The sequence below is a fragment of the Buceros rhinoceros genome, unplaced genomic scaffold, assembly GCF_000710305.1.
Source record: "Buceros rhinoceros silvestris isolate BGI_N320 unplaced genomic scaffold, ASM71030v1 scaffold43143, whole genome shotgun sequence".
Taxonomy (NCBI): Eukaryota; Metazoa; Chordata; class Aves; order Bucerotiformes; family Bucerotidae; genus Buceros; species Buceros rhinoceros.
In genome coordinates, this window is record NW_010403822.1 from 5,403 (window position 1) to 20,710 (window position 15,308).

At 35.3% G+C, this 15,308-nt stretch overlaps 1 protein-coding gene across 1 annotated transcript; it reads right to left on the reverse strand.

Moving 5' to 3' along the window:
• Positions 1-285: 285 nt before the first annotated feature.
• Positions 286-14,385, reverse strand: SPEF2 (sperm flagellar 2; the record flags this gene model as incomplete). Its single annotated transcript, XM_010133144.1, has 8 exons — positions 286-478; positions 2,212-2,399; positions 3,537-3,725; positions 8,689-8,905; positions 9,815-9,846; positions 10,902-11,042; positions 12,637-12,807; positions 14,133-14,385. Coding segments are annotated over 8 exons (1,384 nt in total), but the record flags the coding sequence as incomplete, so codon positions are not given.
• Between the last annotated feature and the right edge of the window lie 923 nt (positions 14,386-15,308).

The following is a 15,308-nucleotide window of genomic DNA, read 5'->3' on the forward strand; positions in this document are numbered from 1 at the left end:
AATTAGCTAAAAATTAATTGCATTGCAATAAATATGTTGTTCCTATGAACTCAAGAAAGAACTATAATCAACATTATATACAAGAATGAAATTGTAACACTGTTTTAAAATTGCACCAGTTCTCCAATGCTACTAACTATAAAATATAACCATATATTTCATACAGAACCTCAGGCAATGGAAAGAAAATGCATGTCAATTCTGATATCAGAAACTAGTAAAGGAACAAAATGAAACATCACAACAGAATGTTTATTGTGAAAAATCAAGGGGTATTATCTTCTGTTATGTCTTATCAGTTTGATGTACCTTGTATTCCCTGTAATCTTTTTCATCTAACAGATTCATTTTATTCAACTCTATAAGTTGTTCTGGGCTTGGTTCATCTGGCAAAGTTTGAATTGAGGCTTGTTCATATATTGGTTTTCCGTTTAAAAAAAATTCTTTCCAATCAAGCATCAGTTTTAATGGAATTTTGCTGCTGCAGGGGAAGAAAAAAAGAAACAAAAAAAAGAGTCCCAAAGCAAAAATTAAAGTGGTTAGATATTCGAGAATTGTGAACCCAAATTTACAAGAATCACTATCATGAAACTAGCAAATGCTAAACTAGGTATTGTTGATAATGCTTTCTACAATTATTACAGCTTTCTATAACTGCTTGGGTATTTATACGACACCTGTAGGCACTTATAGGCTTCAGTATTTTCACAAATGTGTCACCACACAGTATTTGGCTGGCAGAGCTGTGTAGTAACAGTTTTGCTGTAGGTATTTTTCCCTGCTTCAAATTATTGTTCCCATTTCTGGGGTAATGCCTTCTCTCACCAAAAAACCCTATAGTTTTCTTTCCTGGAAGCTAAAATTAATTTAGAAGAATATACATAATTAAATTCAATATTTTTTTCTTTTAGAAAGCAAAAATAATCACATGAAACAAGACAAACTGCATATAGTAGCAAGCTAAATGCAAACAGGATGCTGACATATATCATTGTAGATTTCTATGGCTGCTAAATATCAATATGAATAACAGCTTAAACAAATGGTCTAAATGAAAGCTTCTACTATTTCTTAAGATTACATTGATTTGTACTTTCTTTCTCCAGTAATGATTGTAGATAATCTAGTATTACAGTTTTAAATAAACTCTGCATGTGCTGTTCAAATATAATTGAATACCTATGATATGCATCCTGCACAATGAAGTGCACGGAAGGACAGACAAAGCATTCCTATAGTGCCAGTAAATGCAGATACAGCCTTGATACACATAATTTGGAAAGATGTGTCAAGTATCTGTACATATTGTGCACCACTTAGTATAAGCAGATGTGACACTAGCTTACACCGGAACTATGACTGTGTCAGACTAGGAAACCATCAAATCATCACTAAACTGTGTCTAGAACAACTATTTTATAATACACTTACTGGGTCTAATTTTATGTAATTTCCGTAAAATACGATCATATGTATTTCATATGATTACAGCTTTATTACTTTAACATACAGTTACACTAAAGGGCAATGAAGATTTTGGCACACCTTCTAATGTTGTAAGACTTACTTCGTAGTCTAATCACTGAATACTAATGAAAGAACAAGAGCAACAGTGCTGCACTCTGGGCTTGGAAACACTCATATAGTGCAGGCGCTTGGAGGTTTACTGCCTTTTTAAGACCTTCTCAGAAATCCTGTGGAATTAGGGCACATCAGAAGATGGAATCACAGCAGAGGGAAATTATTAGACTGAGTTGCTGCTCTTAGGACAGTCCACACAGGTACTGTCTCTCTTAGGAAGTTCATTCTGTTTATATTACACTGAGGAATTGTTCAGATATTGAAGCAATCTGGAATGAGATGGGCACCATTCAGTTCTTAACTTGTAACCTGAGGAATTTGTTCATAAAACCAGAAATCAGTAGCTCTACAAGCTGTAAAACTTGTGAATCTTGGTCTCCCAAGGATTCGAGTTAGCCGTGTTTTCAGAAAATTATGCTAAGGCTTTAGCATGAGTTTACCCTGTATTACACATATGTAAACCCTCACACGAAAGTAATATCGTCATTGTACCACATAAACTAGTTGGAGCTGACCTCTAAGATATCTAAGAATCTACATACGATGTTACAGTGCTTAAACCAGTCTGAATAATGAAGCCTAACAGCTGCCTAACAGCTGTTAATTTTGCCTAACACCTACTATACTCACTTATTTGTCAGCAGACGATATTCTCCTACTTTTGTGGACAAATCAATGATTTGGTCGATCACTTCCCAACATAGAGAATAATGTTTTTTATAACGAGCCTGAGCTCTTTCAACGGCAATTTTCTTGTGACGCTCTCTTTCTTTGATAATTTGTTCTTCATAATCAATTTTTTCTTGTTTTGCAAGAGCCTAGAAATTTTTTTAAGAGTAAATTTGACATTGCAGAGAAAATGAAAGTGCAGAAGCATACATTCCTGGAAATTAAAATGAACTTGCTCATTTAAGTCAATAAATGAAAACAGTTATATTCTTATCAGAGTTGGATAGTCAGCAAGCAGATTAATGCATAGCCAGATCTAAAAATTTTTATTCTTCCTATAAATTCCAGTTTATTTGCTTTCTAACTGCTAAAATGTAATGAAATAAAGGAGAAATATATTAGTTCTTCCTTGACAAACAAATTAAGAACATATTCAGTACTTAGGGAGCAGGGAAACATGAAATGGTGCTGTCTATTTTTCCTAAGGAACAACTATGCAGATGTGTTAGTAAAGGCTTAGTTCCACTGAAATCCACAATGGAATACTCATTTAGACTATGTGACAAGTTATTTACCTTACAGGATTCTGATCTGCAGATAATTTGATATTACTGATGCTGCTGAAGCTTTGAGAACAATTTCTGGTCATGTTAGAAAATTACCAGTAGTTGCTGTGATGCTGTGGTCCTTTAGGCCCAAAGCATACCTAAGGAGATGTTCTGAATAGCTATAGCTGCTGATTACACGGGACTCCAGCAGCTGGAGGATCTGGAGCTGCTAATCAGTTTTGGCAGGAGCAAAATAAGATTTCTACCATCACATTATGACCTACTATGGGTGTAGCACTTGGCAGTTTGCCACAGGATTGTGAGTCCTTTTAATTTATTAATCACCTCTAAGCTTCAAGGTAGAAATGAGTGAAACTCCTCTAGCATTTTTCAGAAATGGATGCTAACAGATAACATCTAAAGAAAATAAAAAATATGATTCTTGAAACAAGATCTTTTGCCATTTATCCCTTATAAGGCTGTGCCTTTTGAACTTAGCATACAGAGATGTTTTCCTACAAAGTTAAAATTAGTTTGGAAGAAAAGATGAAAATTAGACTTCAAGTTGCTCAGCTTTATCCCTTATTAACTTAGCTACAACTTTGAACCTAGATAAAGGAGTATGTTCATCATTAAATCACCCTGTCCCTAGAAAAGTCCTAACATACAAATTCAATTTTAAAACAGCAAGGTACTGTAACAGTCCTGCAGCAATTCAAGGAGCAAATAATCTTTTACCGCTTCTTTGTCAAGAGCTTCCCGGAATTCTTTCAGTCGTCTTTCTTCATATTGTTTTTCCCTAAAAATTCTGTTTTGCCTTAACACCTCTTTTTCATGTCGAACATGCATAAGTTGAACAGCAATCCTGCGCTCCTGTTGAGATTGCCTCATTAGTCTGTAAATAAGTTGCTCCTCCCTGTAAGCCTCCTAAAAGACAAAATTAATAGTATTAAGCACAACTTGTAAACTATTTCATAGACAACTCATCAGCATTTCCTGAGAAATATGAATGGAATCATATAACATCATTTACTTGCTCATTTGATACATAAATCTACATATATATATACGTATATATACGTATATCAAAATATACATATCTATTTATGAGTACTATTTTTGTAAACTATAAGAATTGTAGAAATACAGAAGTGAATTCTAAACATGTCTTAACTGAGATACTCAGTAAAAATACATTTGTTCATATCAACTTGATTTTAACTTTCATGTTTCCTACGTGCAAAGAAACTGCAGCATATTTCAAATAATTGCTTTTAATACCCTTTCCTCAAATCATCAACTTATCTCTGCTCTTCACCAACTCCCATTCTCAGACATACTCTGCTGGATCTTTGATCAGTCTATTCTTCTACAGGTTTGAATTTTTTCCTTCTTTCTTGGGATTTGGGTAATTAACTCCTCCATTCAGGAAACTGGGAATATGAGGAAGCATTCAGAACTGAGGAAAATACAGGTAACAGTTCCAGTGTTCTCACTGGGACACAAATACAGCACTTTAAGAAAACCATCCTCAACGATTGCTTAAAGTATGGTCAGTGTGCACAGACACTTCAAAGGCTGTGGACAGTGCTTTTCAAAGCACTTCTCACTACCACAGTTCTCTTGTTCTTGTATCTAAACTAACCTACCTAAAGTTTTGCCTAATTACTTTCCCACATCAGAACAACTTCTGAGTTCTAAGCAAAAGCACCAGCTTGCCTTTCAAGCCCCATTGCCAAATATCCCTCCAAAAGCAGAATTTTAGAGGAAATTTCTAATTCCCTGGGCATTTGTTTCTGATGCAGCAAATGGCTATGAAATGTATTCAAATTCAGGGACCTAAATTGGGAATTGATCTGAAGATTTTAAATTCATTTTCCTAAGAACAGAGGAACAGGTAAAGCCAGTTAGCAGCAGCATGAAAACCAAACCATTCTATTTTCTTTTAATCTGGTTTATTTTGCATAATTTGTTTGTGACACAGAGGGCAGAACACATTACATAAATTCACCTATAAATGAAAAAACTGTAGTACGTATTATCATACTACTTATGAAAGACCTCTGTCAAGAGATCTACAGCTGTGCTACACAATGCAACCAGGACAACTGTAATAGATTTCTAACACAGACGTGTAAAACATGGCTGTTTTAATAGCAATAATAAGAACAACAACTTACTAATTAATTTAGACCTTTAAAGTTGATGTTTGAGAGAAGCCAGTATTTTTCAGACAAAACTCTTTCCTTACCGTTCCCTTTACAATTGCTGGGAATAAAGTACATTCCAATTAAATACTGGTGATTTGACTAAGCCAATATAAAAATCCCTCAACGTTTTGCTTATTTTAAGCCAAAATGTGATCTTTGCGCTTCCCTTTCATAGCACTGATTCTCATAATGCTGCTTGATATCTCTAATGGCAAGGATGCAGTCATCTCAAGCTTTAATCCCAGCATGCTTCGCCTACACACAATATTGTCGCTCTACAAAGATTATCACAAAAAAAAGATATCCTATTTTTAGTGTATTGTTCATACACTATTTTTCTACACACAGAATTACCATCATGCATCCAACTTAAAGGGAAAACAATGCAATAGTAACAACTTTATATTTTCATATTCATGCTGTGTGTCATTTGACATGGTTGTGACAAAATTTTCCAACAGCACTGCCTACTAAAGAGTCCATTTAACTCTTACATTCATGACAAGGCACCTGATGCCCTGTGCTGCCTCAGTTCTATCTGTTGCTTCTTTGGATTTAGTATTTTATTACAATTTCAAAGAAGAGTAGAGATTGCACAGACTTTGCTTCCTATTAAAAGTAAATATCCCTCATTGTTTTCTTTAGTTGCAACTGCTATCCTCAGCCATGGATTAGTACAGCAGTAAGTACTGTACCAGAGGAAATCCTAACTCACAGTGGATTGAAGGAGCCACCTTAACAGAATGGTCATTTCTCATACTCAAACCATCAACTGTATGGTGTAAATATTTGTCCCAGTGAGAAATCAAAGCACCTCATCTAGGTGAATGCGCTCATTATAAAGTAAACGGGAAGATATTTCTTTAGAACACTGCAGAGAAGCCTAAAGAGAGCTTTTCTTTTTTAACTGGAGGGTAGAGTGATCAAATATTTTGACATGAAGAGCTGGCCAAAAAAAAAGCCAGCTCAAAATTTTTGAGGAACAAGGATGTATGAAACGGCTATTAATTACAAGCTACACAATGAATAAATTAGCAATCAGAACACCACACTAATAATTTCAAAAAGGTGCTTATTGGATAGAGAAGTGAAGCACTGGTAGCTATGTTTCACACAAACAGGAATGGACAAAGTGCTAAAATCTAAGGCTGAAAAGTTTTGAAACTTCTGGACATATCAGGAAACAAAATAAAACTGGTAGTATAAGATTTCTGACAACATTTTGCATCAACTTCACACATGAATGCAAAGTGTCTGAAGAAATAATAAATATCATAAATGGAACATCTTAGTAATTATTTTAAAAATTATTATTGACTTTTTTTTCAATTTACCTACTTGAGACAACAGTGGCATCCAGTGGCCAAACACTAATGTGTTTATGTTTCCTGTTGTTCATACATAATTATTTTATCTAGGCTTTTCTATTTATCTATTTCTTTAACTTCAATCTAAATGAAATAATTCTGTCCTGAATTAATTTCAGAAATAACTCATTATTTCTGAAATTATTCTGTCCTAAACTTATAGTTCGGCATACACAAATCTATTTGGTTGACAAGTAACAATCTAGTAACAATTCATTTCCTCTCCCATTTTTGTCTTCTCAGTTCATGCTGATGGTAACTTCTTCCTGATAACTTTTAAAGTCAGAAAGAAAAAATCTAAACATTGTATTTTAAAATAATGAGTATTTAGAATAAATACTTTGTTCAAATGGTGGAGATCAAAGACTCAATTTCGATGAAGCCATGTTACCATCAAAAACTTTCAATTCCTGCCTATGAAAATCTGACTGGCAACATCCTGTTGAAGAGTGTCATGCAATTGTAAAGTACTTTTTCTCCCAGGTTCCATTTTGTAGTGTGTCAAAACTCAAAAATGTGAACAATATTCTTTTGGTAGAGGTTTATACAAATGAACATGAAACACAGTAAAGCACTCTGAAGGGATGAAATTCATTTGACTCTAAATGATCCCATGCCCAGGTTTTATGCAGTATAGCTAAAAATCTCACAGAGTTTCAACCAGACACCTCTTCCTCTGCTAATTTAGAACCAAATTACCACTAAATAGATTCTCTGATCTGGTCAGACTACTGTTCCATTCAACTTCTCATTTGCCTTTCCCTCTAATTCCTGCAGACTGTCTGTGACTTCTATTTTTCCTGTATCAATGCTGCTTTTTCTACCTGGAAAGTTAGGAAGACTATTGTTTTGCCTTGCTTTGGAGCTTCACTGGAACCAGTCTTATTGGCAGTACAATGCAACAATTCCTCCATCTCAAACTGACAAGGCTTGTACTACAACCACAGACAAACCAGCTATCCGACCTTCTCACTGTGCTGGCTGGCTTTGCTGGCCTAGAGCTGCTGGATCTACCAAATTACCCAGTGACTGCTGTTGGCCACATGGCCAGTAGCTGATAGCCATGGCTACAAAACCACACTCCAGGTTGTGGGGCTTATGCTGGGGCTGTGACAGCTGTTAGCAGATGAAGAGCAAGTTTTAGGACTACAGCAATTTCAGACAACTGGTTTGCAAAACTGCTTCATGGCCTATGCACATCAACAAGAATCTCTTTGAATGAGAGCTGAAAGACAGGATAAATGGATAGATGGACTCTTGGTCTAAGCCACTACAGGATTTTCATAAAATATAGGTCTAGAATAGATATTTAGAAGCCATCTAATTTCTACAAGCCTACCACAACAAATTTAAATTTTTCTTAACGACTCCAAAAACATCTCCAGACATTACAAGCCAATGCTTTAAAAAAAATTATATATATACACACATACATATATATATATATGCCCTATTATTATGCAACAGCAGTGATGGCAGGCTTGTCTATACTGCATTCAACACATGATTTAAGCTAAGCACAACAGTGCAAAACTAAGAATATTACAACTAGAAATCACAGAAATCCAGTAAGTTACATGGTTCTGTTTTGATATAATCATTATGAAAGAGAAGATCTGTGAATTCAGTAATCTAAGAGCTGCTTTTTGAATGAGAAATGTCTGAGGAGGAATCTGAAAAGCCTTGTGCTTTATGAGACAGGATTCAAGTGGAGTAACCCGCAGCATCCACTTGTAGACACAACACAGACATCCTCCAGAGACACTTCCGTTTCATAACACACCAAAAATAAAAGCTCTGATCTGCAAACTAAGTGCTTTGCTTCTTCACATCACTCAGCATAACCATTTCAGAATTCATCCAGTGCAGGTCAAAAACTTTATGTAACACATCTTCAAATACAGGTTTTCAACCAAGGAATGCCATGTATGCTGTTTTCTAATAAATATCTTCTTCAGAACCTGTATACTTCTTGATAATTTAAAGTTTAACTTTGGGGGTTGGGGAACAGAAGGCACGTCTTCAGCTGATTTTTAATAATCTTAGTTCTGCTGCCTTCGTTTGATCCTTTATGATTGATAAAGATGAAGTATGATATAAAAGGGGTGAGAAAGAATGGACAGCCTTCCATATTTATGAAGGAAAGACAATGGCTGGCATAAAAGTTATTTCCAGAGATAAGTGTATATACCTCCTTTTATCCCCTCGAAGTTTTATTCAACCTTCAGAAAATACTGTTCTTTAATATTCCTAAACAAATATTTAAATTACTAACTGCGCATGGGTTATATAGTTTAGCATACATTTTCTCACCTCTTGAGCTTCATGTGCTATTAATTGCTCCATTAGCATTTTTCGTCGTCTCTTTTCTTGTTGTTCTCTAGCAAACATATCTTCCTCTAAACGTTTTTTAATTTTCCTTACATATTCTTCATCAGAATAAATATTTAACAGTTCAGTTGCAGTCTGTGCAGTAGTTTCTAGAGATGTTTCTTGCAAGTTCTGTGTTTGAAATGATTCTTGTGTATCACTGATTGAAAAGATTAAAAAGACAAAGATCACTGACTTTAGAGTGTTCTCACAGAAATCCCAGATAATTATGTGCAAGTTTATCAAATGCAAAACAGCACCCTGTGTGGGCACTGTGGCTATTCCTGATGCTCGTGTCCCACTATGGCCACCAAGTCCAGAGGAGGGCTCCCGCACTGACTTGAGACAACTGTCAATTAAATTATTTGCTAATAAGAAGCCAAATTTTTAATAAACAGGAAATTAGGATGGCTTACAGAATATCAAAGAAAGATGGGTTACTCTTCAATATATCCATACACTCTGAGTGCAGTTTTGCTGTTACTAATCACAGGTTGTTTACATGTATGTAAGCAGCCACAGTGGTATGCATGAGACCACCTCCTCCGAGTGTGTTATACGTATCAGTAAAGAGGTCGTAATTACTAATTACTTAAAATTATTCACAAATAAATCAACATATGGATAAGTCTGAGGAGAAAGGTTAGCTGTCTCTCTTTTCTTTGGAATTTGTTACCATGTACATATATCCACAGCCATTCTTGTCTCTCTGCAAGTCTAACTGACCTTACAGACACAATGACTGACACGAACAGAGAAGAACAGATGACTTTTTGTCCTTTTTGATGCACATATGGCAAAAAGGAGAGAGGAAGTTGTAGATGGAATAGCTCAAGCTACAGGTAGTAAAAACACTGTAACAGTGCTGGAGCTAGAACATTTGCCGTGCTAGTGGGAAGTCACTCACAGGACAATTACAGTTTAGACTAAACCAGACATCACATTTTCCTTAAGCATCTGTCTACATATATAGCAGGCACCTGAGGCAGGATCCTGTCTAATCTTAATATCCAAGTACTACCTGTCAGTGTCTTGGCTGTGCACTGCAGAGGCATTTCCTGCCACAGACGCCTCAAACTTTTTAATCTCTTTGTATGTGTCCTGAAGAAATAACACAGAATTTAATGTTTGTCTTCACAAAGCATCAGAAAAAACATTCAATATACTAAGTATTAGGGAATTATGTCTAGTTAGTACAACAGAAATGTTTACACTGAAAATATTTAAGTATCAGCTACATCAAGAAAAAAGGCAAGGCTATTTTCTTCCACCTTTCATTTCCTTCCCCCTCCCCTTTTCCTAGCTATACCCATGTCCACCAGCCAAAAAATCCTAAGATTTTTCAGATATTCATTCTGCAGGATAACTGATTTTGCATAGGACTCTGGCAGTTTATAAAATTCCCACCAGTCATGGATTTTAAACAAGATATTCTGGGCTATGATCTGCTTTAGGTTTAGTAGCTTGCCTTTATCCCTCAGAGTTACTCAAACAACTATGTTCCCACAGTCTAGATTTAAATGCATCTGTTGTGGTTGTGCAGTTGTAAAAACTGGTTGTCTGCACTCCTGATGAGAATACTATCCATGAACGGTAAAATTACCATCCAAGGACTCTTTAGCACTAGACAATATAGAGGGGGTGTTTTTTTATTGCTGCATTGTCACCATTACTTGATTTTATCCAAGACTATTGTCAATTTCAGCAGTTACTAACATTTTTGATAGAGCAGACAGTTTTATACTATGTCACAGAAGAGTTCATATATTATGAAAATAATATCATTCAATAAACTTCATTGTGCACAAACGAGAAGAAAACTTTTAATGCTTTTATTTCGCATATTCTACTCAGTAGTCCAGAAGTTAAAATATTGTCAGCAATTAGATTAGTGTCTACCTACAGTATTTATTCAATAAGAACTTTCTCTTACATCAAAACAAATGTTTATTCAGTAACAAATGCAGAATCATAATTATATTAATATTTAGCCCAATTTTCACTGGTTGAGTCTACTATATACAGACTGGTTGAGTCTATGTCAGGTATATCAGCACCTTTCGGTGGTGCAAGTACAGTATTCATAAGTGTAAATTGCTCATAGAAATCATGTGTTTTACAAGTTCATATAATTAAAAAATATTGATGATAGTTACCTCTGCTTCTCTTTTCTTCCTCAACATTTTTTTTGCTTCAGTAGCTTTTATGGTGTGGCTTGGTGGTGGCTTTGGAATCTGTATAATGGCTGCTTGAATCTTGGCCATGATTTCATTTTGTCTTCTCCTTCCTATGCGATGCTGAATATTCAACATCTTGTGTTCAGATACTTGCATTGAAACAAAATACATCATATGGCCCTAATACACTACCTATATACACCCATGAAGTAAATGTAATTAAGCCAAAAGGAAAAAACCTTCTAGGATGAAAGTAGCAGAGCTTATCAAGCTCCAAGCTTGAGCAAATTACTTTTTTTTCTTTTTTTTCTTTTTTCTTTTTTTTAAGGTGGATCATTAAATACCAGGAAAGCAAAAAAATTTTTATCTTTTGTCTACAGTTAAAAACCTTGTCTTAAGAATATTCTCAATCACAGTACTCATGAATCACTGTTTTATCTCAAGAAGCAGATGTTGTAAAATGTATTTTAAATGGAAGTACCATTTTACATTCAGAGTAATTTGACAGCTTAGCAATATGCTAGCATATTATCTCAATATTTGAGGATAAGGATATATTTTTTAGGTACCATTATTAAAAATAGTACCTCTACATATGCTATGTCTGCATTAACTAATAGTATGGTGCAATAGAAGCACATCTGTAAAGTTAACTAGTTTTGTGCCTGATAGGCATTTAAGGGCTTGTATTAAATTCTAGCTCTAGTATGGTACCTGTTTCAGGTCAGAATTCAGCACAGAAACTGAGAATACCACTAGGTAATACTACTGCTGAAAAATGGATCTCAGCTGATCAAGAAGTAACAAATATTTAAATTACACTAGTTAAAAGTCTACTACAGATACAAGCAGTAAAAGGTGGAATTGAGGGCAGGTAAAAAAAGGGCTTTTTACAAATAGTCAAAGACAGTTAAAAAATAAATATGTAATATATCAAATAAGTTAATAAATTTTCTTTTACAATTTTATTTTTAGTATTTTGGATATTGCTTGTATTTTCTAGATACATAAAAGGACTTTTTTTTTCATTCTTGTTCGTGCAGTGGCATGAGTAGATTTAGATAAATAACTACAGGAAGACTCTCTCCCTTCAATTAGCCATATAAAATGCACCTCAAATGAGTCAACTTCATTTTGCATTGTGGTTGTAAACCCCTTGAATAGCTGGCTAGTTCTTCTATACAAACTACTGGCTGTACTTTGGATGAATGTTCTCCTATCTTCAGAAATTAGTTCCTCTTTTTTACTTTACCAGAAGAGCTGCACAGAGCTACAAGATGTTCTGAGGCCATACCCACTATAGGTCCCCTTCCCTGTGCCTTTTTCCTGCTTTTAAATAATGATTCATCTTCACAAATGCAGAATGTCAAAAAACTCTTCTGAAAGGACACCATAAACTCACCATACACAGGAAGTTCTGAAATTTACACTTTGTCTTCAAATCTATAAATATTTTCCATACATGACAAAAGGTAAATACTCTGAATTTAATATTGAGTGATTTTTAAATAGTCATGTTTTTTAGGGTCTTATGACAGTATATTGGCATTATATCTACATATTAATGATTGACATGCATACTCCTTTTTTTTTGTATAAATATGTCCGCGTAGCACAGAATTAAAAAGAATTCACACTGGCTTCAAACTAACTCATTATGTATGTGACCTTAAGATAAAACTTCTTCAGAAGCCTATAAAAAGTAAGCAGTCACCTTTTCAATATCTCGGGCTCTTTGTTCCTCTTGGAGCTTCTGAACTTTCTGTCGTTCTGCAATACGTATACGAGCTATTTTGTCTTCTAATGCCTTAGATTTTATTTCAAAATGCTCTGAAATCTGCTGTAGTTGTAAATCAGTCTGACGTGGTGTTAAAGTTTTCAAACGCTAAAATTAAACACCAAGCAATGAAGAGTCAGGAACAATAAGAAACATATTTAAATATGGTAATCTTGCAACAGTAATTTTAAACTATGTTTTCCTGGGTTAATGTCCACAGAACAGTATCTAAAAACGGTCAAATATTTTTCAGAAAAACAGGACTAGCTCCATTGAAAAGAACTTGAACAATGCCAAACTTTAGTTTGGAGAAAAGAATGCTGAGGGGTAACCTCATTGCTCTCACAGCCTCCTAAGGAGAAGACATGGACACAGAGGTGCTGAGCTCTTCTTCCTGGTAACCAGTGACAGGACACATGGCAATAGCTCAAAGCTGCACCAGGGCAGGTTCAGACTGGACATTAGGAAGCATTTCTCTCCCAAGAGGGTAGTCAAACACTAGAACTGGATTCCTAGAGAGGTGGTCGATGCTCCAAGCCTGACAGTGCTTAAGTAACATTTGGAAAATGCCTTCATCAACATGCTCTAACTTCTGGACAGCCCTGAAGTGGTCAGACAGTTGGACTAGATGATCACTGTAGGTCCCTTCCAACCAGAACTATTCTACTGTATGCAACTGGAAATACAGGAAATTCAACTTAAGAAAAAAAAGATGAAAGGGTATAAACAACTTGGCCAGCGAGCCTGCAGAATCTTAATTTTTTTGAGATATCCAAAACCCCACAGAATATGGTACTGAGCAATCTGCTCTAGCTAACTCCACTAAAAGCAGGGTGGTGGATTAAGTGACCTCCAGAGACCTGTCCCAACCTCAGCTATTCTATGACTTAAATGATATCCTGAACCTATCTATCGAGAAGAGCTACTCTCAGTTGCTTTACCTTCTTTAAGCCATCCCTTTACAGGTGAAGGGATGTTTCAACTACTTTGTACTACCATTGCACTGGTTGATAAACTTTTTACTTGTAGACTATTTTTTAGGAACTGTGCCAGAAAAAAATGTGACATTTCACCCAGCAGATTTTGATTCATGATATACAGCTGCTTAGACTGCTCATCCTGATAACAAATTATGGCCTGCATATGTTAAACATTACTACTGAAGACAAGAAGAATGTCCTTAACAGCAGCATTGATACTTACTTCCTCTTAGATACTCTGTTTTTTCCTCTTTGTCTTACTCAGCATATAGTTATGGCAGGCTGGAGTGTAGTATAAATCCTTACAAAGGACTGCTTCTTTCCATATATAATTAGGTTTTGAGTAAGAGATTTTAAAAGTGAGGCAGGAAAACATGCAAAATGCTTGTGAGGTAAATGTAAATATGTTACTTTTTTTCTCTATATTTATACAAAATAGGCGCAGTTAGTTACCTCTTGATACAGAACACTTTCAATAGACTTCAGCTTTGTAGTTGCTGCAGGTCTCATTGCTTCCATGGCTAGTCCAGTAAGCTTTGCCTTTCTCTTTTTTTCTAAAGCAATAAACAATTCATATAAAAGCTTTGTTGCAGCCCCATGCTGTCCTGTCATGATGTCTCGGGCCACTGTCTCATTAAACTGTACACCAAGGAGGTTAAGCGTGGGCTCCAGGCGAGAAAAATTGTTAAGTTTTGCGTTTGCAACTCTACAAGATTAAAAACAACAACAAAAAAATCAGAACATAAACTTGTTTTCAATTTGAACTTGATGCAATAAACATAGTCATGACATGTATTCAGATAGGAGGGGGGAAATAACACAGAGGACTTTCTTAAAGTAATGTGATGATAAACTCTTTGGCTTAGGATTTATACTGCAGTACGTGTAACTGCATTGGCCTGATAGGTACAACTTTTGGAAAAAATAGAGAACATATTGGGTTCTACAAATCGTGACACATAGACACACAAGGTGCTGACAGCAAAAGCTTACAGCCAGTTGCAGCCTATAGTATACCATCCTCCAAAAGCACAAAAAGTGAGAATGAACTTTCTATATTAACTGTATCAATCCACTTGAGCTCTAATCTGCCTAAATATAGGAAATTATTAAAAAACCCTCTACATAACCTATTAACCTTCACAACACTTCGTGTTTCTTTCTTCTCCAATAAAAATTAATGAACTCATGAGCTGGAATACTGTTGAAAACAAAGACTATGGTCTCAGTGAGAAATTTACAATCAAAACTGAAATGGTGGATTGCAGATTAATGTTTCTCTTGTGGAAGGACACAAGATCAATAGATACACAGGCCAAAATCCAGTATCAATAACAAAAAATTATCACTGTAAGATAATTAACATATCAAATTTCATCAAACAAATCCATAACTTCCATCTGAGTCAGAACGTCATGCTTTGTACGAAAACATTGAGAAAACATTGTCTTAACTCTTGCTAAGATGTCAAAGATCAATGTCAGTAATCATTGGAAAAGAAAATAATGAAGAAAGGTGAAAACATCAAATTATCTTTAGAAAGTCAAGGAGTACTGTGGTAAAGAACATCACATACAGTCATCCTCCCTCTCATATGCCAGATACTTCCAGAACTTAATAATCGTCAGG